General features: G+C 54.3%; 7 protein-coding genes across 7 annotated transcripts; 5 read left to right on the top strand and 2 right to left on the bottom strand.

Annotated features, from left to right (window-relative positions):
• Positions 1–5,391: 5,391 nt before the first annotated feature.
• Positions 5,392–6,865, top strand: BDY24DRAFT_23135 (uncharacterized protein). Its single transcript, XM_076636636.1, has 4 exons — positions 5,392–5,585; positions 5,653–5,924; positions 5,996–6,346; positions 6,418–6,865. The coding sequence occupies exons 1-4, from the start codon at positions 5,577–5,579 to the stop codon at positions 6,545–6,547; spliced, it is 762 nt and encodes a 253-aa protein (XP_076498104.1). The 5' UTR covers positions 5,392–5,576; the 3' UTR covers positions 6,548–6,865.
• Positions 6,866–6,946: 81 nt separating this feature from the next.
• On the top strand, positions 6,947–8,227 carry BDY24DRAFT_414132 (uncharacterized protein; the record flags this gene model as incomplete). The annotated part of the gene is made up of 7 exons (XM_076643270.1): positions 6,947–6,962; positions 7,037–7,452; positions 7,529–7,624; positions 7,682–7,821; positions 7,886–7,954; positions 8,077–8,115; positions 8,188–8,227. 7 exons carry the CDS (start codon positions 6,947–6,949, stop codon positions 8,225–8,227), a joined length of 816 nt encoding a protein of 271 aa, XP_076498105.1.
• A 455-nt stretch (positions 8,228–8,682) lies between these two features.
• VPS9 (guanine nucleotide exchange factor VPS9) lies at positions 8,683–11,764 on the top strand (the record flags this gene model as incomplete). Its single annotated transcript, XM_076643271.1, has 13 exons — positions 8,683–9,126; positions 9,205–9,260; positions 9,354–9,426; positions 9,514–9,612; positions 9,689–9,702; positions 9,779–10,142; positions 10,228–10,279; positions 10,351–10,468; positions 10,552–10,618; positions 10,690–10,763; positions 10,845–11,456; positions 11,554–11,565; positions 11,644–11,764. 13 exons carry the CDS (start codon positions 8,683–8,685, stop codon positions 11,762–11,764), a joined length of 2,106 nt encoding a protein of 701 aa, XP_076498106.1.
• A 454-nt stretch (positions 11,765–12,218) lies between these two features.
• BDY24DRAFT_414134 (uncharacterized protein) lies at positions 12,219–12,812 on the top strand (the record flags this gene model as incomplete). Its single annotated transcript, XM_076643272.1, has 4 exons — positions 12,219–12,332; positions 12,415–12,429; positions 12,497–12,527; positions 12,628–12,812. 4 exons carry the CDS (start codon positions 12,219–12,221, stop codon positions 12,810–12,812), a joined length of 345 nt encoding a protein of 114 aa, XP_076498107.1.
• Positions 12,813–13,288: 476 nt separating this feature from the next.
• On the bottom strand, positions 13,289–15,320 carry PRE6 (proteasome core particle subunit alpha 4). The gene is made up of 9 exons (XM_076639915.1): positions 15,220–15,320; positions 15,020–15,048; positions 14,800–14,850; positions 14,590–14,716; positions 14,363–14,487; positions 14,157–14,282; positions 13,767–13,915; positions 13,625–13,652; positions 13,289–13,480 (listed from the first exon to the last, which is right to left on the bottom strand). Exons 1-9 carry the CDS (start codon positions 15,239–15,241, stop codon positions 13,337–13,339), a joined length of 801 nt encoding a protein of 266 aa, XP_076498108.1. The 5' UTR covers positions 15,242–15,320; the 3' UTR covers positions 13,289–13,336.
• Positions 15,321–15,455: 135 nt separating this feature from the next.
• On the bottom strand, positions 15,456–16,830 carry BDY24DRAFT_385133 (uncharacterized protein). The gene is made up of 4 exons (XM_076639916.1): positions 16,555–16,830; positions 16,371–16,466; positions 16,056–16,298; positions 15,456–15,976 (listed from the first exon to the last, which is right to left on the bottom strand). Exons 1-4 carry the CDS (start codon positions 16,717–16,719, stop codon positions 15,557–15,559), a joined length of 924 nt encoding a protein of 307 aa, XP_076498109.1. The 5' UTR covers positions 16,720–16,830; the 3' UTR covers positions 15,456–15,556.
• A 2,864-nt stretch (positions 16,831–19,694) lies between these two features.
• BDY24DRAFT_350095 (uncharacterized protein) lies at positions 19,695–22,165 on the top strand. The gene is made up of 9 exons (XM_076637692.1): positions 19,695–19,958; positions 20,102–20,210; positions 20,291–20,506; positions 20,610–20,911; positions 20,978–21,050; positions 21,166–21,345; positions 21,438–21,835; positions 21,943–21,996; positions 22,116–22,165. Exons 1-7 carry the CDS (start codon positions 19,913–19,915, stop codon positions 21,823–21,825), a joined length of 1,314 nt encoding a protein of 437 aa, XP_076498110.1. The 5' UTR covers positions 19,695–19,912; the 3' UTR covers positions 21,826–21,835; positions 21,943–21,996; positions 22,116–22,165.
• The last annotated feature ends 2,870 nt before the right edge of the window (positions 22,166–25,035 follow it).

Genomic DNA, 25,035 nt, shown 5'->3' on the forward strand with positions numbered 1-25,035 from the left:
ACAGGTGTGCTGTCTTTAAATTGTGTTCTTCTTGCCCTCTTGCTTCGACTCCTCCAGCCCCAGCCTTTCTCGAGCATCCAGACCGTCCCGCTGGCTTCTCCGTCACTTCCCGCCATAGAATTCCCGACCTTCTCTCATTCCCAACACTGATAGAGCAACAATAAGAAAGAAAAACAAAAGTTTGAGACGGTCGTCAAGGGAGCGAACGCGCCTCCCTTTCCTCTCTCTCTCTTTCGAACGAAATCGTCAAGCTCCAGGAACCAGGAACCGCAAACAACAACTTTCTCCTTCTCTTCTTCCCGCTGCAGTGATCCCACAACCCCCTCATCCACTTCAGCATACACCCCCTTCTCTCCCCTATTAATCTCCATCCATCCGTAACGGACTAGGAACCTCTTTGAAGGCCATTCAAGAACGAGAAGTTGAGCTTCGACCTCAACCGCTCCTTCGCCATGTCTTCGTTCGCTCCTCCTCCTCCTCCAGCAGGCTATCCTTCTAGGTAAGCAACTCTTCTTCCCTAGTGGTTCGGCGTATCCTCTCGATAGCTGACCAGCTTCGTACCTTTGTTTATCGCTCTTAGGATGCGAGAGAGGGAGTCTTCCGCTGAGCTCCCTTCGATGCCTTCGATGAACCCGCTCGATTCAGACGAGAGTTCGGGAGACCTATCAGGCTCAGTGAGATCCATCTTCTCCCCTGCTCCTTTTGGAAGTGATCCATATCAGACGAGATTAAATTCTCAACGGTCCCTCCCTTCCTTTATCCTCCTTCAGTCTTCCCTTCAATCCTCTTCAGCCAGGAACCAAAGGCAACCCTTTTCCTCCTCACAACACACGCTCAACCCCAGTCCCTTGCTCTCAGCCGTCTCTCCCTTCCAACTTCCTCCCAACTCGGTTCCTCCGACTCCCTTCCCAGCAACTCCAGCCTCCTCCCAAGGTCTCCCTCCCACGCCCATGACCTCGACTCCTCTTCCTCACGCCAACTTCGAACGATCCTCCTCGGCCAGCAGCAAAGGAAGATTCGCCAGCTCAGGACCTTGGGCACAGGAGACACCTGGGCCGAACGGGATGAACGACACCTTTGAGCTCTCCGCTATCGAGAAGAGGGAGCTCGACGTCGAGGAGGGTCGAGAAGGGATGAGCTTCGGAGAGGAGGAGGAGGCAGCTCGGGAACCCTCGTATCGAGAAGAGCCATCCGTCAGGGAAGACGACCAGCGTTCGAACGGGTCCTTCGGAAGTATATCTGGAGCTGGAGATCAAGAGGAGGAGCAGGAGGTGGACGGAGAGGAGCCGTTTGTGAGCCGTCGAGAGGAAGGGCAGTCGTTCAGGGACGAGGAAGAGGAGGACGACGGTCAGGGCTACGTGGATGCCGGATCATTCGATATCGTCGATACCTCTCAACATCAACAGGACGGGGACTTCTCTCTTCAGGAGGAGGGCGAGCAGCAGGAGGGTCTCGCCGCCGAGTCGATGCAGGAGAGGTCGGATCGTCTGACGAGGTCGCGTCTTCCTTCGGCCGAGTTGTCGCTCGTGCTCGAGGCTCCCGAGGAAGAGGAGGAGCAGGATCAGGATAGTATCGATAGTAGGAGGTCGGAGGAGCCAGCAGTGAGCAGTCTTCGTCTCGAGACGAGTAACTCGGCGAATGCTCGAGAACAACAACTCACTCGACCCTTGTTTCCTTCTTTCCCTCTAGTCTCGATCCACCTTCATCCAACTCGGTCGTCGCCGATCTCAAGCAGACCGTCGTAGAACCATAATGCCGGCTCCAGCTCTCTCCCCAGCCTCGGTCTCAGCATCTTCCTCTTCCAACGCCTCCACTCCCAACGGCGCGTCTCAGACTTCAGGTCATCGCTCTCTCGTTCGAAGCAGCACTTCCTACGACCAGGAACAGGAGGAGTTCGACGACAACGACGGTCCCTCTCCCGACCAGGAGCACTTCTCTCTCACCTCTCCCGTCAAAGAGTACTCGTTCAGCATCGGAGGGCTCGACACTCCCCTCGCTCAAAGAAACTCCTCCATCGCTCAGATCCAGTCGACTCCTCTCCCAACGCGACCCACCGAGTTCTTCATTCCTCTTCAAGACGTCTCTCCCAACTCCCAATCCGGAAACGACCATCATCCAGCTTCCTACGCCACTCCAAAACAGGTCCCTCCCTTCCGATCCACCTCCGAACGACAACGAGACCTCGTCCTCTCCACCCTCTCCTCGACCGGTCGACCTAGGATTCGAGGAACTCCCCACACTCGTCGATCCATCGGAGGAGCAGGAGGAGGGTCCTCCCAGACCTCCATTCGACAGCCCTCCGCTTCGCCGTACGGAGGAGGAACGACGAGCTTCCACTCGATCCACCACCCCGACGATCAGCTCTTCCAAGGAGATCAGTCCTCTGTCTCTATCGCTTCATCCGAGGATCTCACCAACGTCAATCGGGCGAACACCTCCCTCCCAGTCATCTCGGACACGCCTCGAAACAACGGAATCAAGCTTCAACGACATCTTCACAGTCTCAACACCCAGCAGCATCTCCTCATCCAGACTCTCCAGGACGAGAACGAGGCTCTGAGATATGCGGTCGGGGACGAGCTGCCGGAGGGAGTTGGGAAGTCGGTGCCTACGAGGTTCGATCGGGAGGGAAGCGTCGCTACTTCGTCGGGAGGAGTGGGAGAGGAGGATCTGGCGTTGTTGGGAAGGATGGCGGATCAGGTTGCGAGGCTTGAGGAGGCGTTGGCGGAGAAGAACAAGGAGCTCGAGAGGGTCAAGTCGGTCCCGTCGTCATCGTCGTCGAAGAGAGGAGCGTCGTTGGAACCCGTCGTCGAGGATCTCTCGCCTCAACTTCAACTCGTCCAGTCCGATCTCGCCTCAGCTCAATCGGAACTCTCAACCCAGAAAGATCTCCTCTCTCAACGATCCGACGAGCTCTCCGCCCTTCGAACGAAACTCGTCGAAACGGAAGCCTCCAAATCTCGTCAAGCTGCCGACCACGCTCTCAAGTTCGAGAAGCTGGAAGCGGACATCACCACCATTCTCACCGAGAAGGAAGCCGAGCTCGCCGTCGCCTGTCAGGAGAGGGATAGTCTCAACGAGGCTCTCAAGATGAAGGAGGGTGGAAGGGAGAGCGTCGCTGAGGAGAGAGTGGCGAGGTTGAGCGCTGAGGTCGATTCGTTGAAGGAGGAGCTTGGGAACGGGAGGGAGAAGATCGAGTCTCTCTCTGTCGAGGCTCGAGCCGCTCAGGAAACTATCCAGATTCAACAGGAGGACCTCGAACTCGCCAAAGTCGCCGTCGAAATGGCTCAGGACGAACGAACCTCTCTCCTCGAGAAGCTCGGAGCTGCCGACTCGTCCACTCCCGAATCCAACGTCATCGACCTCCTCGAGAAGGTTCTCTCATCGTCGGAAGATCAGCTCGCCGATCTTCAGGAGAAGCTCCAGGGTCTCGAGGACGAGGCGGCTCTTCGAACGGTCGAGCTCGAACGCGTCGAGGGACTTCTTCGATCCACCACCGAGGACTTCGCCGACTCGACCAAGGAAGTCGCCTCTCTCAAAGAGAAGCTCGCCGAAGCCGAGGTGATTCTCGAAGAGCAGCACGCCAAGATCGGGGATGAACAGGATCAGCTCGACGCTCAGGACGACAAGATTGCTCAGTTGGAGGATCAGAACCAGGCATGCGAAGAGGAGATCGAAACGCTCGCCGCTAAGGTCCTCGACGTCGAACGCCAACTTTCCGAGGCTACCGTCCTTCAAGAATCCCACGCCGCTACCATCATTCAGCTCGAGGAGGCTCACTCGAACGCCGTCGCGTCTCTCCAGGCTTCGTACGAGGATCAGATCACCGTTCTCGAAAGGGCCCTCCAGGAGGCCGAGGGACGAAGCTCGGACGATCAGGACACCATCTCGAAGCTCAAAGGTCTCGTTCAGGAACTCGAGACGACTCAGGAGGTCCTCCAATCCAAGGTCGCCGAAGCAACTCGATCTCCCTCCCCTCGACTTCAATCCACTCCCATCACCTCCGCTCGACAACGTCGCTCCCCAACTCCTACGAACGTCACCCTCTCCACCGAGGAAGCCGAGACTCCTCTCGTCGTTTCCCTCAAGGGTCAGCTTCAGACAGCCAACTTCGAGATCGGGAGACTCCAGAAGGAGCTTGCGTCGTCGCCTTTCAAGAGGACCGCCATCGAGTCGAGGGATCTGAGGATTCGAGCACTCGAGTTGGCGAACGCCAATGGAGATCTCAGGAAGAACATCCTCCGTGGTCAGTCGGTTGAACCTAGCGGAGCCAACGGATCCTTCAACTCGACCATCGTTTACGGATCGATTCAAAGTCCTCAGACTCCCAAATCGCTGGGACCTCTTCGACAGGTGAGTTCCGCGGCTTTCTTTTCTTTCGCGCTCTTCCTCCGACTTTTACTAACGTGTTGCGTTGCGGACTTGGTTCTTCAGATGTCCATCTTCGACGAAACTCCCGTCCCCACCCGAATCGCCTCCACCCTCGCCCAGATCGACCAGCTCAAGCGGGAACGAGACGAACGGAACGAGTCAGCCGACGAGAACTGGGAGGTCCAGAAGAACCTGCTCGTGGGACAGCTGGAGGAGGCGCTGGAGGAGGTCGAGAGGCTGCAGAGAGAGTTGGACAAGGAGAGGGAGGAGAGGAGCAGACTAGAGGGAGAGAAGACGAGTAGTGGAACGCTGTGAGTTTGGGGAGCTCGTGCTCGGGGCGATGCTCGTTTACGAAGCTGACTCCTATCTTTCTTCCTTGCTGCAGCATCTCAAGTCAGCTCTCGACTCTTCAACGGAACCTCGCTTCAGCAAGGGACGAGCTGGCTTCGACCGTTCGATCCAAGAACGCTGACCGAGCTTCGTTCGAGAGGAAGGAGGCTTCGCTCAAGACGGACATCACCAAGCTGAAGGATGAGCTCGAGCGCCAGAGGAAGGCTGCTAGTGAGACGAGGACGGAACAGAGAAGTGTGAGGACCGTGAGTCACTCTCCCTTTCTGCCTCGTTCCCTTTTCGCTTAACTGACGCTGACGCCCCCGTTTTCGATCTGCAGGAGCTCTCTCGATCCCAATCCAAGGTCTCAGGCTTGGAGTCCGACGTCGCTTCGCTTCAGAAGAAGGTGGCATCGCTCACGGACGACCTCGCTCGATCTGGTCGGGACAGGGCTTCATCTGAGGGAGAAACGATGGCTCTCAAGGAGGTCAGTCATCTCTCTGCCTCCTTCTTCCTTCTCGGACTGATCCCCGTCTTCTCATTCTCCTAAAGGAACTCGAGTCGACTCTTTCACATCTCCAGGACGCTCGAGACAAGGTCGACTCTCTCCAGGACGCTCGAGACAAGGTCGACTCTCTCCAGGATCTCGTCGACTGTGAGTCTCGTCCTCTTTCCCTTCCCTCCCTTCTCAGAACTGACCTTGTACCTTCTTTCTTTTACCCTCAGCTCAAGCTGCTGCTCTCGCTGAACTCGAACGTCGAACCAAGGCGACTTCCACCCAGAAGGACGGCAAGTCTCGTGAGCTTGAGGAGCTCGTTCGCATCAACGCTCAACTCGAGGCCAAACTTCGTTCGTCGAACCAGCGGTCGCTCGATATGACTAGGGTTCGTTCTTCTTTCCTTTCCTCTCCCCTTCCGAGCATCTTCTGACCTGATTCCTCACTCCTCACAGCATTCTGACACTCTCACCTCCCAACTCACCGCCGAACGACTCACCAGCCATCAGCTGCGAGCTCTCCTTTCGACTAAAGACGACGCTGACCGTGCTAGGCGCGAGGAGGAGAACGAGGTCGTCCGAACCGTTAACGTCATGCGTTCGGATATCCGTACGATTCGCTCGGAGGGACAGAACGTCGGACGGGAGGTGTTGGACCAGAGAAGAGACAAGGAGCTGGAGGAGCTGATGGTCAAACTGGAGAGCGATTTGGCGAGGGGGAGGCAAGAGTGAGTATATCTCGTCTTCTTGGGCGTATGTACCACCCATTCCTGACCCGCTCCTTTCTTCTCCCTTGCAGAAACTCGGCCCTCAAGGCTGAACACAGGCTCCACTCCAAGTCCTTCCTCCTCCAGATCGAATACTACAAGAAGAAGTTCACGAGGGAGAACACCTTCAGGAACGATCTGTCGATGCAGAAGGCGTATCTCTTGATCCTGATCGGGAAACTCAGTCGACAGTTCGTTCTCCTCTCGTCTCTCTCCCTTGTTCACCTGTCTGACCCTCGCCCTCGTTCTTGGTCGCTCAGTCAAACTCGAGTCAACTCCGCCATCGCTCAAATGGGATATCCCGGACCTCGACCTGTTGGCCCTCCTCCCAGGAGAAGCTTCAAGTCCGTTGCGCTCGCCGTCCTCATGATCGTTCGAACGAGGTCAGTATCCTTCCCTCCCTTCTTCCCTTCTCGTCGTTGCTAACCCCCTTTTCTTCCTCGGATGCTACTAGGACATACGCCAAGAACTGGAAGGAGACCTCCAAGATCAACACCGCTTTCCGAGAGGCTGCCATTCGAGCGACAGAGGGAAGGAACGAACGTCCCCAATCATCCAACTCTGCTTCCAACCGATCACGATAGATCCACCCCTTTCTCCTTCTCTGCTACTTCTCGATTTTTACCTCCCACTCGCCGCTTGTTTTGGTCACGCCTACGTTCTCCACACAGATACCTCCTTCGCTTTCTCAATCCATCTCTCTCTTTCTCCTGCACGTCGCGTCTCTCTTCCTTTTACTTCCTTCTTCGCTTCTCCACTCTCGCTCGTGCTCTCGCTTTATGTTGTAGTTGCAACCACCTTTTCCAGCATCGATCTTCTTTAACTCCTTTCTACCTCTACTTCGTCGTTTTTATTTTTTTCCCTTTGTTCTCGTTCTTGCTCTCACGATGGCTCTTTCGAAATCGACGCGAGAACCTTTGAGAAACGTGAATTCTCAATCCAGATCACAAATCGGCACGGATATCCGTTCGAGTCAACGGCGTATGTTCACCCTTTCTGGTGAGTTCTTCGATTCCCGACGCATTTTGACGCGACTGACGCTTCTCTCCGTCTTTGTTCCGTTCCCATCCCAGGATTTCTTCCTCCATCTCGCACGGATTCCTTCTTCCTCTCGACCTCTTCCGACTCCAGGAAACCCATCCTCTCAACGCCACTGAGCTTTCGAGCCCGCTTGCTTCCGCTCGACCTTACAAGAGGCCACGGCTACGGAGCGTGGAATCCTCCCAACCCCAGGCTATTCCAATCAGTAGGAGTGGTCTTCTCAACTCTACCAGCATCTCTACCTCCCGCAGCCAACCAGATCTTTCGAGGTCGGTCGATCTTCTTCGCTCAGCCCCGTTCGTCGACGGATCGGCCTGCAGGAGGACATCCTCAGCTCGTTCTCGCCTCGATGGAGATCGCTCGAAGGCTGGGTGGAACGATCGCTTCTCGAGTAGAGAGAGCAGATTGGATCGTTGTTGGAACAAGAAAGGGAAAGACGTATGCCTACGTGAGTTTGCCTCTCCGTTCTCGTCGCGTCGTCTGGATCTCGAGCTGACCTCTTCTCCTTCTTCCGGACTCTCCAGGGACTCGGACAGCCCAAGAAGGTGATTCTTGGCTCTCTAAATCACTTCTTCGCTCATCTCAACACTTCCATCACAGAGATCATCGACGTCCGATCCGTAAGTCTTCTCTTCGACGTTTGGTTCCCCGTCGCTTACTTTCCTTCTTCTTCGCAGAACCTCCTCCACTTCCCCCACCCTGTTCTCTCTGGATCAAATCCTGGACCTCTCAAGAACGTCGACATCTTCATCAGCCAGCGGTATCCTCAGAAGTATCGAACGTACCTCCAGGACCTGGCCAGAGCGCAGGGAGCCGAGTCCGTTCTTCTCCTCTTCCCGTCCTTCGAGGCTCGCTTTAGCTGATGCACAACACTTATACAGCTTGCTTGAGTTCGCCTCATATCTTCGCCACACCGAGACAGCGTTGCTCATATCTCCTACTCAACGAGAGTGAGTCAAATCGTCGAGCTCAATGGGCCTTTTCTCTTTTTCTCCCCCGATTGCCCTCCTGACCGTTCTCGTTCTCGGAGAGCTCACTTTGTCGCTTGTCTTTTCGTCTTCGTCGCGTCGAGACACAGGTCGAAGACAGATGGACACGCTGGTCGACTCTCGTGTGTCTGATTCTTCGACTCGGCTTCCCTCACGTTTCAAGCTAAACCGAACATCTCATCTTCCTGTGACAGACCGAGCACGACATCGACTGCTGTTGCTGAGGAGAAGTAAATCGCGTCGTCTCAGCCTGCCCGTTCTCGTCGTCGTCCCTTCGACTGCATTAGTTTCTTGCGACCGCTACATCGATGTACTCTTCAATCACTCCCACTCTTTCCTAGTGGCCGTGACATACGAAAAAGTCGGAGCGCTTCCGCTTCCAATCTCTGAATCGACTTGAGTCTCCCTCGCGACGCGATCTTCTCCGCCTTCCTCCCTTTCTTTGAGACGGACGTATTACGCTTCCGAACTTTCCCACTTGAGTCTCTCCCTCGAGGTACTACCTCTAACTCAAGGAAAGGAAAACGAACGGTGAAACGAACGAAAAGACGAGGCCGCCAGCACTAGCGACGCCTCACCTCCTGGAGAGCTCACACGCTTCCTTCCTTCCTTCCTCCAACGACCAGCCAGCGTCCACCCACCCTCCTCCCTTTCTTTTCCTTTCTCCGAATTCTTGACTGCTTGTAGGGATGACCGAGCACACTATCGAGATTCCTTCCGACTGGGGCAACACTCCGACCTCTCCCAGTCCTTCCTCTCGTGCGAGATCGACGACCAACACTCCCCTCTTCCTCTCCGAGTTCGATCCTCTGGAAGCAGCAACACCTCCACCACCTCCTCCTCCTCAATCGCCACCTCCTCCTCCACCGCCTTCTTCTTCCAAACCTTCCAGCTCGTCTCGAGGTCCGGTCCCACCTCCGAAATCAAGTCCTGAACGAGGAGAGGCTCCAGGTGGAATGCTGAGCTCGATAGCTGCTTCGTTCAAGAGAAGACCTAGAGTAGAAGGAGAAGGAGCAGGGAGCACTCAGGGGAGTGAAGGAGAAGGCTCAGATACTGGCAGAGTTCAACAAGGAGGAGGAGGAGGAGCGAACAAGAAGAAGGACCAACAAGCGACCTCGTTCGACTTCCCAAGAGTCAGAACACGCCTCGCTCCTCCCTGCCCCCTCTCCCTCACTCGAAGCTGACAACGGACTTCACATGCTCGTCCATAGTTCCTCGAACAACTCAAATCTCGCTCGGCTGAACCGGTGGCAAAGTACCTGAAGAGGTTCGTCGTCGCTCCTCCTCTCCTTCCTTCGTTTCAGCTTGGTCGTCCGAGCTCACTTCTTCGTCCTTTCCTTTCGTCCCTCGGGATATACAGCTTCCTCACCAACTTCGCCAAGAAGACCTTCACCATGAACGAGATGATCAAGCTTGTACACGATTTTCTCAAGGTCAGTCCGACGTTTCCCTTTCATCAAGCTCGAGCTCGACTCCCAGGCCATCTCGAGCTCACTTGCTCTTGTTTGGTCGTCTACAAGTTCATCTCTGCTCGAATGAAGGAATGCGAGCCTTGGAAGTCTCACTCCGAGGTTGAGTTCGAGAACTCGTTGGATTGCATGGAGAAGCTGGTCATGAACGTGAGCTCAACTCGTCTCCTTCCTCTCGTTTCGCTCGAGCTCACCTTCGCTTGTCTCTCTTTGGGCTCGGATCTAGCGTCTCTACCCCTTGTGCGTCTCTTGATCTTCCCTCTCTAGTGTCGGAAGCTCAAGCTAACTCTCGTTCCGTTGGTTCGTCTTCTCCCAGCACATTCACTCCTCAAATCGCTCTCATGAACCCGTCCTCGCCTATCACCACCGACGACCTCGAACGAGACGCTGTTCTTCGTCAACGCATACGGCTGTTCGGATGGGTCGAGGGGAGGCATCTCGATGTCATTGATCATGATCCGGACGAGGAGGAGGAGGAGTCAGTCGTGGTCGAGGGAGAGAAGAAGGAGGAGGCAGAAGAGGGCGAGGGAGCCGACGTGGAGGAGACGAAGCAGAGTGGAGAGGCGGTTGCTGCGAGTCGGAGAGGAGGATCGAGCAAGAGTAGAAACGAGGAAGGGAAAGGTGTGCAGGGGTTCTTGGACTTTGCTGGGTCGGAGCTTTTGAAGATCAACCACTACAAGGTCAGTGCGGTTCAAACGAATTCGGTCCCTCTCACGCGTCAGTCGGGCTGACCGTCGTTCTTTCTTGCTCGTTCGTTCGTTTCAGGCTCCAAGAGACAAGCTCATCTGTATCCTCAACTGCTGCAAGGTTATCTTCGGTAGGTCCCGAACGGTGCCATCCTCTTCCGACCTGAGTTCTGATCGTGCCTCGTTCTTTCGTCGTGAACAGGTCTGATGCGACACCTCGCAGGAGCCAAAGGATCTCAAGGAGGAGCCGACGCGTTCATACCCATCCTCATCTTTGTCGTGCTCAAGTCGAACCCTGAACACTTGATTTCGAACGTCGAGTGAGCTATCCTCTCCAGATCGCACCTCCCGAGAGGTCGTTGAAAGAATGCTAACCTCGGCGCGTCGTTTCGATCCCTCTCAGATACATCAATCGATTTCGGAGTGCTTCGAAGCTTCAGTCCGAGGCTGGGTATTATCTTTCTTCTCTCGTGAGTCCCTTCCTGATCCGTGCTTTTGGCCTGAGCTCGAAGAAACGACTTGACCGCCTTTGTTTCGACAGATGGGTTCCATCACCTTCATCGAAGCCATGGATCACTCGTCTCTCTCAAACATAACGAAGGAGGAGTTTGACGCGTCAGTCTCTTTTACCTCCTTCCTCTATCCGTCCTCTCCTTCAACTCACCCTTTCTTCGTTCTTCTCGTTCAACTCAACAGCCAAGTCTCCCACTCCATCTCCCTTCTCCCCCCGCCAACTCCTCCAACCCACTCCGCCTCTCCATCCTCTCAACACCCCTCAACCCTCCAACCCTTCTCCCACACCGACACAGGAGAAGAACCAGCTCTCCCTATCTCCTCCACCGCTTCTTCCTCCCTCCAAAACATGGAACGCTTCTTCCTTCGAACAGGAGAAGCCGTCTCGAGACCCCTCAACGCGATCGGAAAGATCTTCAGCGACGCCCTTGACGGACCCGCTGACCCTCCTTCGGGATCTTATCGTATCGGAGGAGACTCTCACGGTCACGGACACGAGGGAGGAGGAGGATTGGGACCTGGCGGAGGAGTGCCGTACGCGTACGAGGCGAGGAGAAGGAGTCCGAGACCTAGGAGTTTCATCGGTCTGCCACCTACCAGCAACGATCAACAGCAGTACTACCCTCAGCAGCAGCAGCAGGGAAACCAGAACCAGGGAACGTGGAGAGGAGAGACGGCTCCTGGCGTGCAGCCTTGGAGGGAACCACCGCCGGGGTTGGGAGGGGAGGAGGAGGAAGGAGAGATTGATTTCGAGAGGTTGCAGGTTGAGTTGGATAAGAGGGACGAGCTGGCTAGGTTCGTTGTCTCTTCCGCCTTCTTACTCCTCGAAGGTCGAGCTGACCGATGCGTCCTCTTCTCCTTCCTCCCTTTCTTTCGACCTCCTTGGCCACAGGGACGCAAGCTTGTGAGTCATCTTCCTTTCCGTCGTCTCTTCTATCAAAGCGTTGCTGACTCCTTCCTTCGCTCTTCGTTTCTCCATCAGACAAACCCTCTCCCAAATCTTCCCCAACCTCGACGCCGATCTGGCTTCGTTGATCTTGGATACGAAGCAAGGGGATCTCCCGTCGTCGATCGATGCGCTGTTGGAGATGGGAACGACCTAGATTACGAGGAATGGCGATGATGTTAACGACTTGATCTCGTTCGGTTCTGAGGAAGACGAAAACGAGCTCGACGCGTCGCCGTGTCCCTCCTCCCGAATCGTCGACCTACTGCCACCCCCTTGTCTCCTCGTAGTCCGTACGTTGCACATTTATTTCTCTCCCATGCTTCACCTTCACCTGTATACCCACTGGAGCAGAAAAGAGAACGCCGCGAAACTTTGAGCCGACGATTTTGTCGAGGAGAACAGCCGAGCTTGCAGTTCTCCTTCCTCCAGATTTTCACCTCTCTCTCTCTCGCAAACTCTCCGATCAGACTCCCAGATCGAGCTTCTACTTCTTCAAACCTTCTCAGAACCAAAAAAAAAGGCATCCGATCACTTCATCAGCCAAGGAGATGGCCGACCCGACCTCGCCCTTCGTTCGTCCTCTGCCTCCCTTCCCTCCAACGCCGATCATGTCTTCCCCTCCCACTCGTCCTTCTTCGTCAAGCTCAGTGCCAACGCCGCTGCCTAAACATACCGCTCTCGCTCACCCTCAACCCATCCGTCCTGAAGTGCCTGCTGGAAAAGTGAGTCTCAACGAGAGGGAAGGAGAGAACGTCGAGCTCAACCTTCTGACACCTTCTGCTCTCGATTTCCTCTTGAATCCAGCTCTTTCAACCAAAGGTCAGTCTCGTCGTCCCCAGCTCCGTTCGAGACCGCTCCTGACGCTGCCAACTCGATCTTGTTACAGAGCGTGGTGATGCCGTTATCAGCCTTTGGAAGTTCGTCCCCAATTCATCTCGCCTTTCCTTCCAAAAGTCTGGCGAGCTCGAAGCTCACCTTCCCTCCCTTCCGCCTCTTCTTCGCACCCTCTCTTCACAGTGGTTTTCGTCCTCGGTGCTGTGATCTGGTCCAACCTGTCGTCGAACCAGTGGGAGCTTCAAAAGACGAGAGAGAGAGGATTCCTGGGAGCTCACGGGCTGAGCATTCCAGGAGAGGATCCAAATCACGTAGAGACGAGAGCGGATAGGAGGATCAATAGTGGAGTCGATAAGCATGTCGGCTAAGGAGGCCGCTTTTTTCGATTCCAGTGTGGTGGTTGGGAGAAAGAGTGGAGCTGGGGGTGGCAGAGCAGGAAGTTGAAGGGATTCGGAAGGACGACTCAGACCGAACTTGAGCTCAAGAGGAAGTCTCGCGAGCTCGAGTTTACTGAGGAACCCTAGCAGCATTCGTCGAGAGGGTAGCTGACTGAAGTAGTCCTCTCATGCGACGAACGACTTCACTTCGAAGCGAGTTCAAGGGAAGGGAAAGAAAGACGGACGTCGTCGTTCTTCTGACCGAGCTGAACCTTTGATCTCTGCTTCTTCTTCCTCCTCCCCTTCAAACCATGAGCCGGCAACATCGTAGACATGTTAGAACTGTGCTCTCGTAGCCCGCTCTCACCATGTTCTGCCTCAACTCTTGCGAACAAATCAACGACGACGACGCGTCCCTGCCCTCCCTCTCCCTCCCTCTCCCTCTCTCTCTCCACAGCCCTCCCAGCAGATGTGATCGGAACCGAGCTCATTAATCGTAACTCGTATTTCCCTCCCTATGAACTAGGCGCTTCCGCACTGATCATAGCCTGAGCACTCGCAGCCGTGGCCTGAACCCTCGTCTTCTTCCTCTCCGCCTCGGCCTCCTTCTCCTTCTCGATCTCGGCGACGATAACCTCGATCTCGGAAAGGGTGAGGTTCTATGGATGCAGGTCAAATGCAAAGGGGAGGAGGGAAGAGGGTCAGTGAACAGATCGAGGAAGGAGAGCGACGAGTCGAGGAAGGAAGAGAGAGAAAGAACGAGACGCCCGCCAGACTCCAGAAGATGGGAGGAAAGGACTTACCTGGATCTTGTTGAATCCGTCCATCACCCTGTGAATGACGAAGAAAACGAGAGGGACCGGTGAGGTCAGCAGCTCGTTCCGAGAGGGAACGCGTCGAAGAAGGAAAGGTGTGAAGGAGCAATGGGGGAGCGCGCAGACGTACGAAATTTCTATGTTCTTGGCTCCCGTCTGCACAACCTCCAGCAGCGACTTGATGGCGAGTTTGATGGTCTCGTCTCGAGTGAGATCGTCTCGGTGGTTCTTCTCGAGGAACTCTCGAACCGTTTTCGAGGATCGTCCGATGGCGTTGGCCTTGTGAAGATTGAGGTGAGACGAAGATGAGCGATGGAGATTAAGAGCGGAAGTGTGTTAGGAAGGAGACGCAAGGCGGTGATGGAAGGGTGCAAGGAAGAGGGAGGGAGGGAGGAAAGAAGCGAAGGAGGGAAGAGGTGAGCTCGCGTTCTTCGAGTCTCGAGCAACCCTGATTCGTCTCCTGGAAGAAGGAAGGTCGGGAGGAGACCGAAGAAACGTGGATCAACGTATCAAGACTTACCTTCCAAGCAGAGTAGATTCCAGAGGGTTCGGTGAGGTAGAGACGAGGCGTCTGGTCGTTGGGATCGAAGCCCATGATGAGGCACGAGATTCCGAATGGACGAACTCCTCCAGATTGAGTGTATCGCTGCAAGGGATGAACGACGACAGCAGAAGACGAGGTGAGCTCGTGAGCTCTGAGAAAGAGAGATACGAGGGGAGACTGACCTGCTTGTGAGCTGCGATGTACCGAGTGATGAACTCGACGCTGACGGGATCCTCGACGGTCAAGCGATGAGACTGGCACTCGACTCGTCCCTTGTCGATGATGATTCGTCCGTCGGCAGTGAGACCTATAGAACGGGGACGAAAGTAGAAAGTGAGCTTCGGAGAACGAGAAGGAATGGACAGCGAGCAACGAAGGGAGGGAAGGAAGGGAAGGAGGTTGAGCTCACCAGCGAAGGCGAGACAAACGTGATCGTCCAGCATGGCCACCTTTCGAACGGTTCTGGGATCCTGAAGCTGAAGAGCGGTCTTCTTCTCTACTCCGAGAACGACGCAGGAATTCGATTTGACTCCGACCTGCAAGAACGAAAGGAGAAGGAGGTCAGACTCAAGGAGGAGGGCTTGAGGCGACGGAAGGGAAGGAAGCGAGGAGAACGAACAGCTGCTGTTCCTTTGGCCACGGCTTCGAGAGCGTAATCGACCTGAAAGAGAAGAGGAGATGGATCAGGTTGTTACATAGAAAGTGCGAGACGGTGGTCGAGGGCTGACTTGGAAGAGCTGAAGAGAGGGAGGAAACCAAAGGAAGGAGAAGGAGAGTCAGCTTCGAGTTCCAACGAACGAGCTCCACGACAAGACGAAGGAAGCAGATCTCCTACTTACATGTCCATCGGGAGAGAAGACAGTCAGGGCTATTGAGCAGAGCGTGGAAAGAAGTCAGCATCCAGGCTTGAACAAACGAGCAACGAAAGAACAAGGGGGAAGGAAGGAGGAGACGTGGAGAAACCGAGATGGCCCTTCGTCCGAGCTCTGTTCCTCCTCCATCGTCCTTCCTTGGAGATTATAGAGCAGCTAGGACGTACCACGATCGTAGGAGCGAGACATCTAGGCGAGAAAGGGGAGGGATGGGGAAGACGGGGAGAGTGGGAGAGAAGGAGAAGGTGATGGGGGACAGAGAATCGAAGCTCAACCTTGCGAGCTTCGAAGTCGTGGCGAACACGCATGCGATTCTTTCGTAACTCTTTTGACCTTTTTCTTCCTTCGCTGGTGCGGTTTTTCATCGGGGATGGAGAGAAAAGACGGAAAAGCTGCCGTTAGAGGTCGTAAAATCGTAAATAGCTGTGCACGACCCCTCGAACGAGCGCGTCGCGTCACTCCAACTCATCCAGCTCCTGTCTGCCTCCTGCTCTCCCCATCATCTCAGACGACTCTCCTAGTAACTCCACCCGCAAGCCTTTTGATGTCCCTCTCCACCTGACTCCTCTCCCTTCCAATCTCCTCCAACTCCTTCATCAGCCCTTCAAACCTCTTTGCTTCCCTCTCTCCTCCAAACGCCTTCTTGTACCCTTCCAGCTCCTTCTCCAGCACCCCAGATTCCTTCGCGGCTCTCTTGATCCTCCTCTCCAGAGCCTCTTCGAGCGAGGAAAGGGAAGCGTCGAGTTGAGGGTGGGATCTGGAGAGGTTGTCGCGGGAACGAAGAGGGAGGAGGGAGAACTTGAGAAGGATGACAGAGAGCTCTTTGAGGAAGCTGGGGATAGTGAGTGTGAGGTGGTGGGAGTGGAGAAGGGGTGGGTAGGTTTGAAGAGTTTTGGTGAGCAGGGTGAGGAGGTTGGTGAGGGACTGGGAACGAAAAAAAAGGGAGACGACGCGAAGGTCAGAAAACGGGCTCGAGACGGCTCCTCCAGAAGGCCAAACTTACGAGCTGCAAAGCCTCCTGCTGCTCGACTATATCCTTCTGGAGACCCAGCAGCTCTGAACGCCGCTCTGAGTTGAGAACCCGTTGATCTCGAACGTCCTGAGCTGTCGTCGGAGACTCGTCGTTGAGCTCGCCGCCGTTGACGGGTCGAAAGCCAGAGGTGAGATCCAAAGCCTCGGCGAAGGAGGCCTCGAGAGAGCCGATGAGGGAAGTAGTAACGGGAAGAGAGATATCCAGGAGAAAAGACTTAGGTCGAAAGAAGCGAGAGGGATCAGAACGAGGCCTAGTTCGATCGAGAGGGAAGGAGCGAGAGCTCACCTCTTCCTCTACAACAGATTTCTCGAGCTTTAGACGTTGCTCGATAGCAGAGTTTCCATCGAGGTATGCAGGAATGGTACGGCTCAGTCCGTGGCCCTACAGAAAGCGTAGTCAGGCCAACAAGGGAGGAGAGGTGAGCTCAACGTTCCTTCCTTCTCTTGCTCAAACGAGAACGACGACCCACCGGAGAACCTTGATGAGGATCAAGCCTGAGGGCATGATGTAGGATGAAGCTGAGTTCTGTGCATCGTCGAAGAAGCTCCTCTGGGTCCGTTGGCACGAGATTGGACGTCGGAGAGGAGGAGAGTGGGGAGGGGGAGGAAGAGAGGATGGTCGAGGCCATGGCCATTGGGCAAAGATGGGGACGATGGATGTTTGGGAGGTGCCGATCTGGAGAGAAGTCTCGCTCTGTTCCAAAAGAGCTGCTGTGAGGCGAAGAAAGAAGACGAGGGGACGAGTGGGTGTTGGTATCAACTCGATGTTGCGCTCGACGTTGAGGTTGAAGTCCCGTCGTCAAGGTTACTCTGGGAAACCAGGTCGGAGCATCAGGGACGACCAGGGTGTAGGTACGAATCGGTCGAGATGTGCTGTGTCTAGAGAATGAATGAGCGACGTGGAAAGGCTCCAGGCGTGAAATCAATCCTGACGGGATCAAAGGTGAGACGGAGACGCGTCGCGAAAGGAGACGACCGCGAAAGATTGAGGCTAAACATGGAGCAGACAGTCGAGTAGGCCCTATCCAGCTATAACTACACCTTCTTCCGAGCCAGGAGCGAGTTTGAGCGCGTTCGTAGACTTCCCCCTTGAAGCGCAGTCTCGATTCTTGCTCTTTCGCTCGAAGGGTTCCCATTTCTCCTCGCTCGGTCAAATTTTCATCTATCTCTCCCCGAACGAGCTCGAGAAGAGTTTCCAACCCGAACGGCCCGAGAGTGAGCTTTTCGAGACTCTAGCTCTCTTCGTTTGTCTCGGATCTCGTTTGGGAACCTCTCGAGGGGGAGAGGAGGGGAATTAGCAACATAGGTTCCCAACTCACGCCCGAAGGGAAGTTTTTACTCTCTCCCCTCGGGAGGGTAGCCGAATAGTAGTCAACCTACCAAACTACTTTCTACCCTTTCAAGTTCGTTCGTCCGATCCCTCGTTCGTTCGGAATCCCATCTGGCGCTCAATGGCTCGTTCGTGTCGTTGTACGAGGGCCCCTGGATGATTTGGTCTGGTTGAGGATGGAATCGCTATGCGACGGTTAGGGTTAGGACTAGGGCTGTTTAAAGCGGGAAGGAGGGAAGGGAGCGAGGTGTTGAGCTCGAGCATTGAGTGAGTTTCCCCCTTCCTCCCTCCCTCCTCCTCTTTTCTTTCAAATCTTCCTCTTCTCTCTCTCCCATCTCGTCTTTACCCCATCCTCCTCTCTCTCTCTACCCGCGTCTTGAGAGTAGCGGGGCGAGGTCGACCGCTTCTTCCAACGTCCTTCCTCCCCTCGCTCATCCCATCCCGTCTTTCGATGCCTTCTTCCCTCGTCTTCCCCTCCTCCAGCATCTGTCGTTTCGGAAAGATGCAGTCTCTACGAAACTTCGGATTCCGTGAGGGCAAGCGCATCGGTGTCGAGAAGGCAGAGCGGACGCTCGACGTCACTTCCCTCCCCTCTCCTCCCACCTCTCCCTTTCCTCCTTCTTTCGGTTTCATTCTTCTCTCTCCTCTTCTCCTCCTCCTCCCTCAACTCTCTCTCTCTCTCTCTCTTTCTCTCTCTTTCTCTCTCTCGTCCATCCTCCCTTCTCGTCGTCTCTGCATCCCTTGCTCCCCTCCCTGATCAACCTCTCATCCATCCATCGCTGCCGAGATCCTGTCGTTCGGGGGATCCGTGCAGCTTTCGATGCAGCGGTCAAAGAGGTCAGGGACCTTTCAGTCGTCGTCTTCGACCTGAGCTTGTCTCTTCCCCCCCATCTCTTCTCTTCACCCCTATCTCTTCTCTTCCGTCGCTCTTTTCGCAACTTCTATCTCGTTTTCTTCTTGCTCCCGTGTACATCCACTTCCCATATAATTTGTATCTATACGTCCGTTTACTCTCTCGTCGTCTCCCTTCTTGCTCCGACCCTCCTTCTGCTTTCGGCTTTTCATCCTCCCTGGTACCATGTCCCAGGTCTGGATTGTAAACGGCATTGAGCCTCGGGGTTAGAGGTGTACACTAGACCAGGGAGGGGTAGATGCGGATTGGAGCTTGGAGCCGCCGAGGACGAGGACGAGAGAAGCGACGCGACGCGACGCGACGTCATTCTTCGTTGGTTCTTTGAAGACGCGTCGCGTCGTCGATCAACCGCTTTCTTCCTCTCTCTCTCATCCATGGAGGCGTCTTCTCACATGCCTCTCTTTGATTTTACAGACCGGAAAGAGCTCCTCGCTTACCTTTCTGATGAAGTCTAGCTGAACCGCTCAAGGAGCCGACTCTTTCTTCCTTCCTTCCTCCTCCCTCCTTCCCGTTCAATCCGGCACTCGCGTTGAAACAGACGGTGATATGATTCCAGTTGATGAAGCTGAAAAGGAGACACAGTCGGAGCAGGGCCAAAGAAGAGAGAGAGAGAAAACGAGAACGCGACCCGAGATCGCTCTTCTTCGGTCGATTGTGGCAGGTAGGCAGAAGCTCCAACTAACAGAGTTATGTAGCTCGCCGCCCTGAGTGTGAACATGGTCGGTCGTCTGTCAAGATCGAACGAAGTTACTTCTCACCCCGATCCCCTGCTTCCTTGAGCCCATGCGTTGATCAATCACTCGGGAGTCCAGGGACGATTGCGACGACGCTTCGGCGGTTTCTTTGATTTTCCTTTCTCTCCTCAGTAGCCCTCCTCAAATATTGTTTTGCTTCAAAAGTCGTCTCGTTTTTGTGTGGGGAAAGAGCGTTTTGCTCCCTCTGAGACACGCGTCGGGGTTGTCTCAGAGGGCAAAAACAAAAAACGAACGCCAGATCCACATCTCTCGTCGAGGACGGATTTCCCTGGAGAAACGGTTTTTTTTTTTGAACGAGCGATCGACGCGCCCGTTTTCGCCTCTTTGGGCGAGAAAAGCTGGAGGCCCCAGGCCAAAAGCGAGAAACCCAAACGAGACGAGCATCCTACGCAGAAAAGGCGAGGAACGACCGTGTCGTTTTTCTTTCTCTGTGTGGGGTCGAAAAGGAGCGTCAAGGAAAACGAATTTAATATTTGAGGAGGGCTAGTACGGTTCCAGGGAACGCCGAGGAAGGATTCAGATTGTGTTTTTTGTTGTGGGGCTTGCGATTTTTTTTTTTGGCGATCGAGGCACTTTGGTCGAGCTCAGCTCAACTCCTCCCTCCAACCGCTTCCTTGCCTTCTTCCAGCTTTTCCGACTGAGATATGATCAAGAGGATTTCGAACATCGAGACATCGACGCTCGAGCTATAAACCTCAAGCTCCCTCAGCGATTCCACCGATTCGACGGCGCGGGAAGGGTTCGGCAACAAAGAAGGAAGCAAGAGGAGGCGAACCCTTGCACTGGTTCCCTTCGTCTTTCTCCCCTCACCCTCTACTTCTGCCTCGAGCATGCCCAACAACCCTGCCGGACGGAATCAGCATGGCGAGAAGAAGTGTAAGCTCACCTCTCTCCTGTCTCGGTTTTGACTTCGCTTCGCTGACCTTGCTCAATCTTCCTCCTCGTCCTCTCTCCTTCCTCCCCTTTCCTCCCTTCCCTCCTTCCCGTTCGTCTCTCCCTCATGGCACGATGTTCTACAGATCCACCAGACGACATCCTTGGACCTGCTCTTCATCGATACCAATCCTTCCATCAGACGGCGGAAACTGTTCTTCGGAGTCTCAAACGAGACTTTGGGCTCGAGATTGGGTGAGTGAGCTCGCTCTCGTTCCTTCCTCCTTCTCTCTCTCTTTTCCTCCTCTTACGCCTCCATCTGCCTCTCTTTTCAGCCTCACTACTCTCAACGAGCTTCGCAATCGGTTCGACGTCGGATCCTCTCGTAAAACAAGCAGGAAACCTGTTGAGGAGGTCACTCAGATGGTTCTCGAGGCCGCCGGATTGGGACCAGGAGGCATCCGTCTTCCTTTGGGAGAGACGGAGGGAAGGGGCATAGGAGTGAAGGCTGTGAGAGAGATCATGAGCACTCGAGAGGAGTATGTTTCTGAGTAAGTTTTGGACTCCCATCTCATCATCTACGATAGGAAGCGAGGGGAAGAGGCTGAAAGATGCAAAGCTCACACTTTCACCTCCCTTGGGCTTTCGCTACAGGGATTTCGTTCGAGAGGTCCTGGAGCAGTACGATCATGACGGCTTGTCCGCTCGTTTCCCAGGATCAGGTCGGATTCGGAGAGTTCCGGCGTTGAGGAGTCCTGGTTTTCACTTCGAGTGGAGCGGAGACGGCCACGAGAAGCTCGAGATGAAGGCTCTCCGGATGGGGGGCTGCTCATTGCCGATCTACGGTCTTCGAGAGAAGATGGTGGGCTACATCATGATCCTTCAGGTGGTTCCTGATGTGAGGGATCAGAACGAGGTTGGGCATGTCTTTTTGGACGCGGTCGCGGCAGCAGGAGGTGAGTCAGTCGTCTCTCGCTGAATACCTCTCGATTTGGTCTGACTTCGCTTCTTCCCTCTCTTAGGAGTGCCGATGCAACAAACCTTCGATTGTGGAACCGAGACAGTGGTCGCTTGTCAGGCTCAGATCTACTTCAGGTGAGTTTCGCTTCAAAGGCGACCTCGTCGACGCGCTGCTTCCCTCTTTTCTCGTCTTCTCGCTGACTCTTCTTCTGTCTTCCTTCGCTCTCGATATGTCTACTTCACCACGTAGAACGACCTTCGCTCCTCACCTCAGTACCGACATCTTCGCCCCCACCTCGCTCGTCAAGTCAATTCGAAACACAACGTCCGAAGCAACCTGGTCCTTCTTGCGGAACCACTCTGGACGGCTGATTCGATCTCACATCGAGAAAGGCTACTTCCATGTGGACTCGATGGATATAGTCGACCAGTCAGTCTCTCTCCAACTTCTTCTCGTCTCCCCTCTAGTGCGAATTCCGACGAAATTTCCCGCTGATCGTCGCGTCGTTCTCTTCTTCCCAGGCACCTCTTCCATTGGGTTTGGTTCCCCATCGTTCAACAGACTCTGGATGAGTTCCGACTCTACTGGAACATGCACAAGGTTCGACCTCAGAAGATCAAGCAGATGATGTCGGGACACCGACCTCAAGAGGTCGCCGACGATCCCTCCGCCTTCGGACTCGACAACTACCTCATCCCCGTCCCTCTCGAAGCCATCGAAGCCTACCGAGCTACTCTTCCCCCTCGCCTTCTATGGTACCCGCCGGATTTCAAGGTCATGGCCGACAACATCTACCAGAGGATGAGTTCTCCGATCCTCACGCCGGCGAACGGATGGGAGGTCTTTGTTCAAATGAAGCGAGCGTTGCGTTGGGAGCTGGATAACGCTCGAGCTCATGTTCAGGAGTAGTACAGCCGAAGTGAGTGCATTCGTCTCTGCTCTCGTCGAGCCCTCTCTTTCCGTCTTACCCCAACTCGAGCGAGAAGTCAGTCAGTTCGCTGATCATTCCCTCGTTTCCCTTTGTAGCAAGTGGATCGCCATGAATCGTTTTTTCTCTTTCAAACCTATCTTATCCGTACTGTAAGTTCCCTCATCCACATTTATTATCCCCTTCCCTCTCAACTTCGAGTCTGCTCGAGCTCTCGTCCTTTCTCTCGGCTGACCTCTTCTTCCTTCCCTCCCTTTGCTCCTTTAACCAGTGACTTATCTATATCTGAGCTTTTATCTGATGGCTTCGCTTCTGCCTCCGTGTCCTCTGTTGGTCAGTGGGAGAAGGCTGGAAGAAGAAGAGAAAAGGAGAAGAAGAAGAGAGACGACTTCTCTTCCCTTTTCTTCGCGTCGGAGAGGACCTCAACACTTCCGTTCCGGCTTCTCTTCTCCCCTCCCCCCCCGCCCCTCTGCCCTATAAAATCAATCTCACCTCTTGCACCTCTCTGTACCCACTCCTTCCTTTCTCCTTCTGCTCTTCGGGCCTCTCTTGCTTCACACCTCACCAACGACTCCTCCGTGCCTCCGCGTCTCGGTCCAACCCGTCCTCGAAGGAGCTTAGGTTGGGACGGTGAGCACTCAGGATGTGAGAAGTTTGAGGTTAAGGCGGTGTGGGATCTGAGAGGAGTGAGCGAGCTCGGCTCTTCTTTTAGTTTTACGTTCGTCGCCCACTCACGCATCTCGTCATATTCTCGACCTCCTCCTCTCTCCTTTCCTCTCCCCTTTTGCAGTCTACTAATCGCATTATAACCGAGTCCACTAGGCTTCCCATCTCGGTCTTCGCTCTCCTTCTCGGACTCCCACTCCCACTCGGTCAGTCTCGACGCGTCGCGTCTCGTCTTCCCTTCGTTCTCTCCTCTCTTCCCTTCCCTTTGCACTCCATCACTGACTAGCCTCTCTTTTTTTTATCTCACTCGTAGATAAGAGCATAATGCACGCCGATAGGAACGCTCTCATCCACGTCTCGCTTTCTCGTTTGGTTCGTTCCCGACGCGTCTTCTCTTTTTAATTCTCCTTCCGTTCTTCTGACTCCATCGGGCTCCCGACTCTGGCTAGCCTAGACAACCAGACATCAAACTCTCCTACATCTCTACAACCCCTGTCCCACTCGCTCCCTTCCTTTCTTTTCTCATGATCTTCTTCTCACTCACGCGCCTGGGCAACATTTTGCTATCGGTCGTTTCATCTTCTTCCTTCGCTTTAAGGCTCGCCTCACTCTCGCTCTCTAGCCTTCTATGACTCAAGGTCCCCTTCTCAAAATCATCTCTCGTCCTCTCAAGGCTCAGCCTCACGAAAGTCTACCTTCACCCCGAAGCCTCCTCAAGCTCACAGACACCTCAACGAATCCTCGCCGTCGTCTTCCTCCTTCGAAGCGACAGAGCTACCCATCCCAGCCCACCACACCACTTTAGTTCCCGAGCTGAAGTCCCACAATGGTTGCGAGCTTGTGGTCATCGGGTATCCTTCGAGGAAGGGACACTTTCCGTGATGTGAGACGGTTCAGTCGATGATAGACTTTATCTAGCCTCCTTGAAAAATATATAAACCAAACATATATGTAAACCCACTCTATCTCAATCCTCAATCCTCACTCCGTTCCTGACTCTCTTCAACTCACCGACGCGTTGACCTCTCTCTTTTTTCCTCTTCTCGGGCTTCTTCTCCTTGCTCGGTGGTAGTGGTCTCAGGTATCAATGATGCTTGAGTACCTTAGTCATTATCGTTCAGTCCTTTCGTGCAGATCTCCTTGGGGTGTCTTTCCAGCCTTTCTTTCGGTTTACTCAATTCGTTGTCGACGCGTCTCGCTCGCCCACTCGGTGTTGAGCAGCCTCGCCATTGCTGACTGGACAACAGTGTGACCCTGACCTCAATCTAATGTTTTGTTGATGATTTACGCTTTGGATAACGTGTCAGCGATTCAGGAAAGGCAGGAGGGAGGAAGAAGCCAGGAGAGAGACGCAAGCAACGCGTCCCGCACTGTACTTCTTTCTCGCCCTTTCTTCCTGCTTCACCTTTTTGACGGCTCTGTCAGTTGCCGTAGGTATCCCTTTGTTTTTCGAGGGAGGCCACTTTCCAGTCGCCCTACCAGAGATCGGGCCGAGGAGAGGAGAAGAAAGAAAGTCTTTCCGTTCCTCGACTTCAAACCTCCTTGTCTCGTACTTTCTCTGGTGCGTTTATGATCGCGAAGCCCTCAGAATTCTTTGAGCACTGTGTTTTATTACCAGTACTCGTGATCCCCAAACTCAGTCTAATGCAAACCAAAGCACGAATGTCGTCCGATTCCTCGACTCCTCTTTTCGTCGTCGGCAAGACCTTGCTTCTCTCCTCCTTCCAGTACAGTTGGTCTTCTGTCGGCTTCTAAACCCCAGACCAGAGGTTCGGATAGTGCGGGGTATCAGAAACTCCAGTCGGAAGACTTGGATCCGATGCCAGTCCAGCGTCTCTCAAACAAAACAAGACCACGCCTGCTCTTCAACCCAAACTCCGAGCTTCCTCCGCTGGTACTGCTGGAAGCAAAATTCTGGCAGTTCGGTGGAACAGTAACGACTATAACGAAGCCTCTACAAAAGATGGGAAGACCTGCGTTAAGATGGGAAGACCTGTGTTCTTCCTCAGCAGTCAAAGCGAAGTGCTTTGCTAGACTTTTCGCTCGTCGTCTCCTCATCGCCCTCGTTCGGAGTCTACGAAGGTGAAGACCTCCTCTGATATAGCATCTGGACGCTGAGTGATTTACCTTATACTGGCAAAGTGAATGTACACCAAATTCATGGGAGAGAGACGAAAAACGCATCACGCACGCGATCCGACGGACTCCCTAGTCTTGTCGTTGTTCGTTCCGTTTTGATTTGAGCTCAACGAGAGTATAATCTCTCCAACTAGACTGTCTTTCAAGCTCGCAGCCGGTTTAAGCGCCTCCGTAGACTTCCTCGCAGTCTCGTTTCTTGCTCTTTCCCTCGAAGAGTTCCCACTTCTCTTCGCACATCGAGTTGTTTATTCATCTCTTCAAAAGTGAGCTCGAGAAGGGTTCCGATAGGCAGTGAGATTATGAGATCATTTCCTCTTCTTGGTCGCTTTGAACCTGGATAAAGGACAAGAGAGTCGGCGCGACGCGTCGGACCTTCAAGAACTCCT

Source organism: Mrakia frigida (genome assembly GCF_051309035.1).
Source record: "Mrakia frigida strain ATCC 22029 unplaced genomic scaffold BDY24scaffold_10, whole genome shotgun sequence".
NCBI lineage: Eukaryota > Fungi > Basidiomycota > Tremellomycetes > Cystofilobasidiales > Mrakiaceae > Mrakia > Mrakia frigida.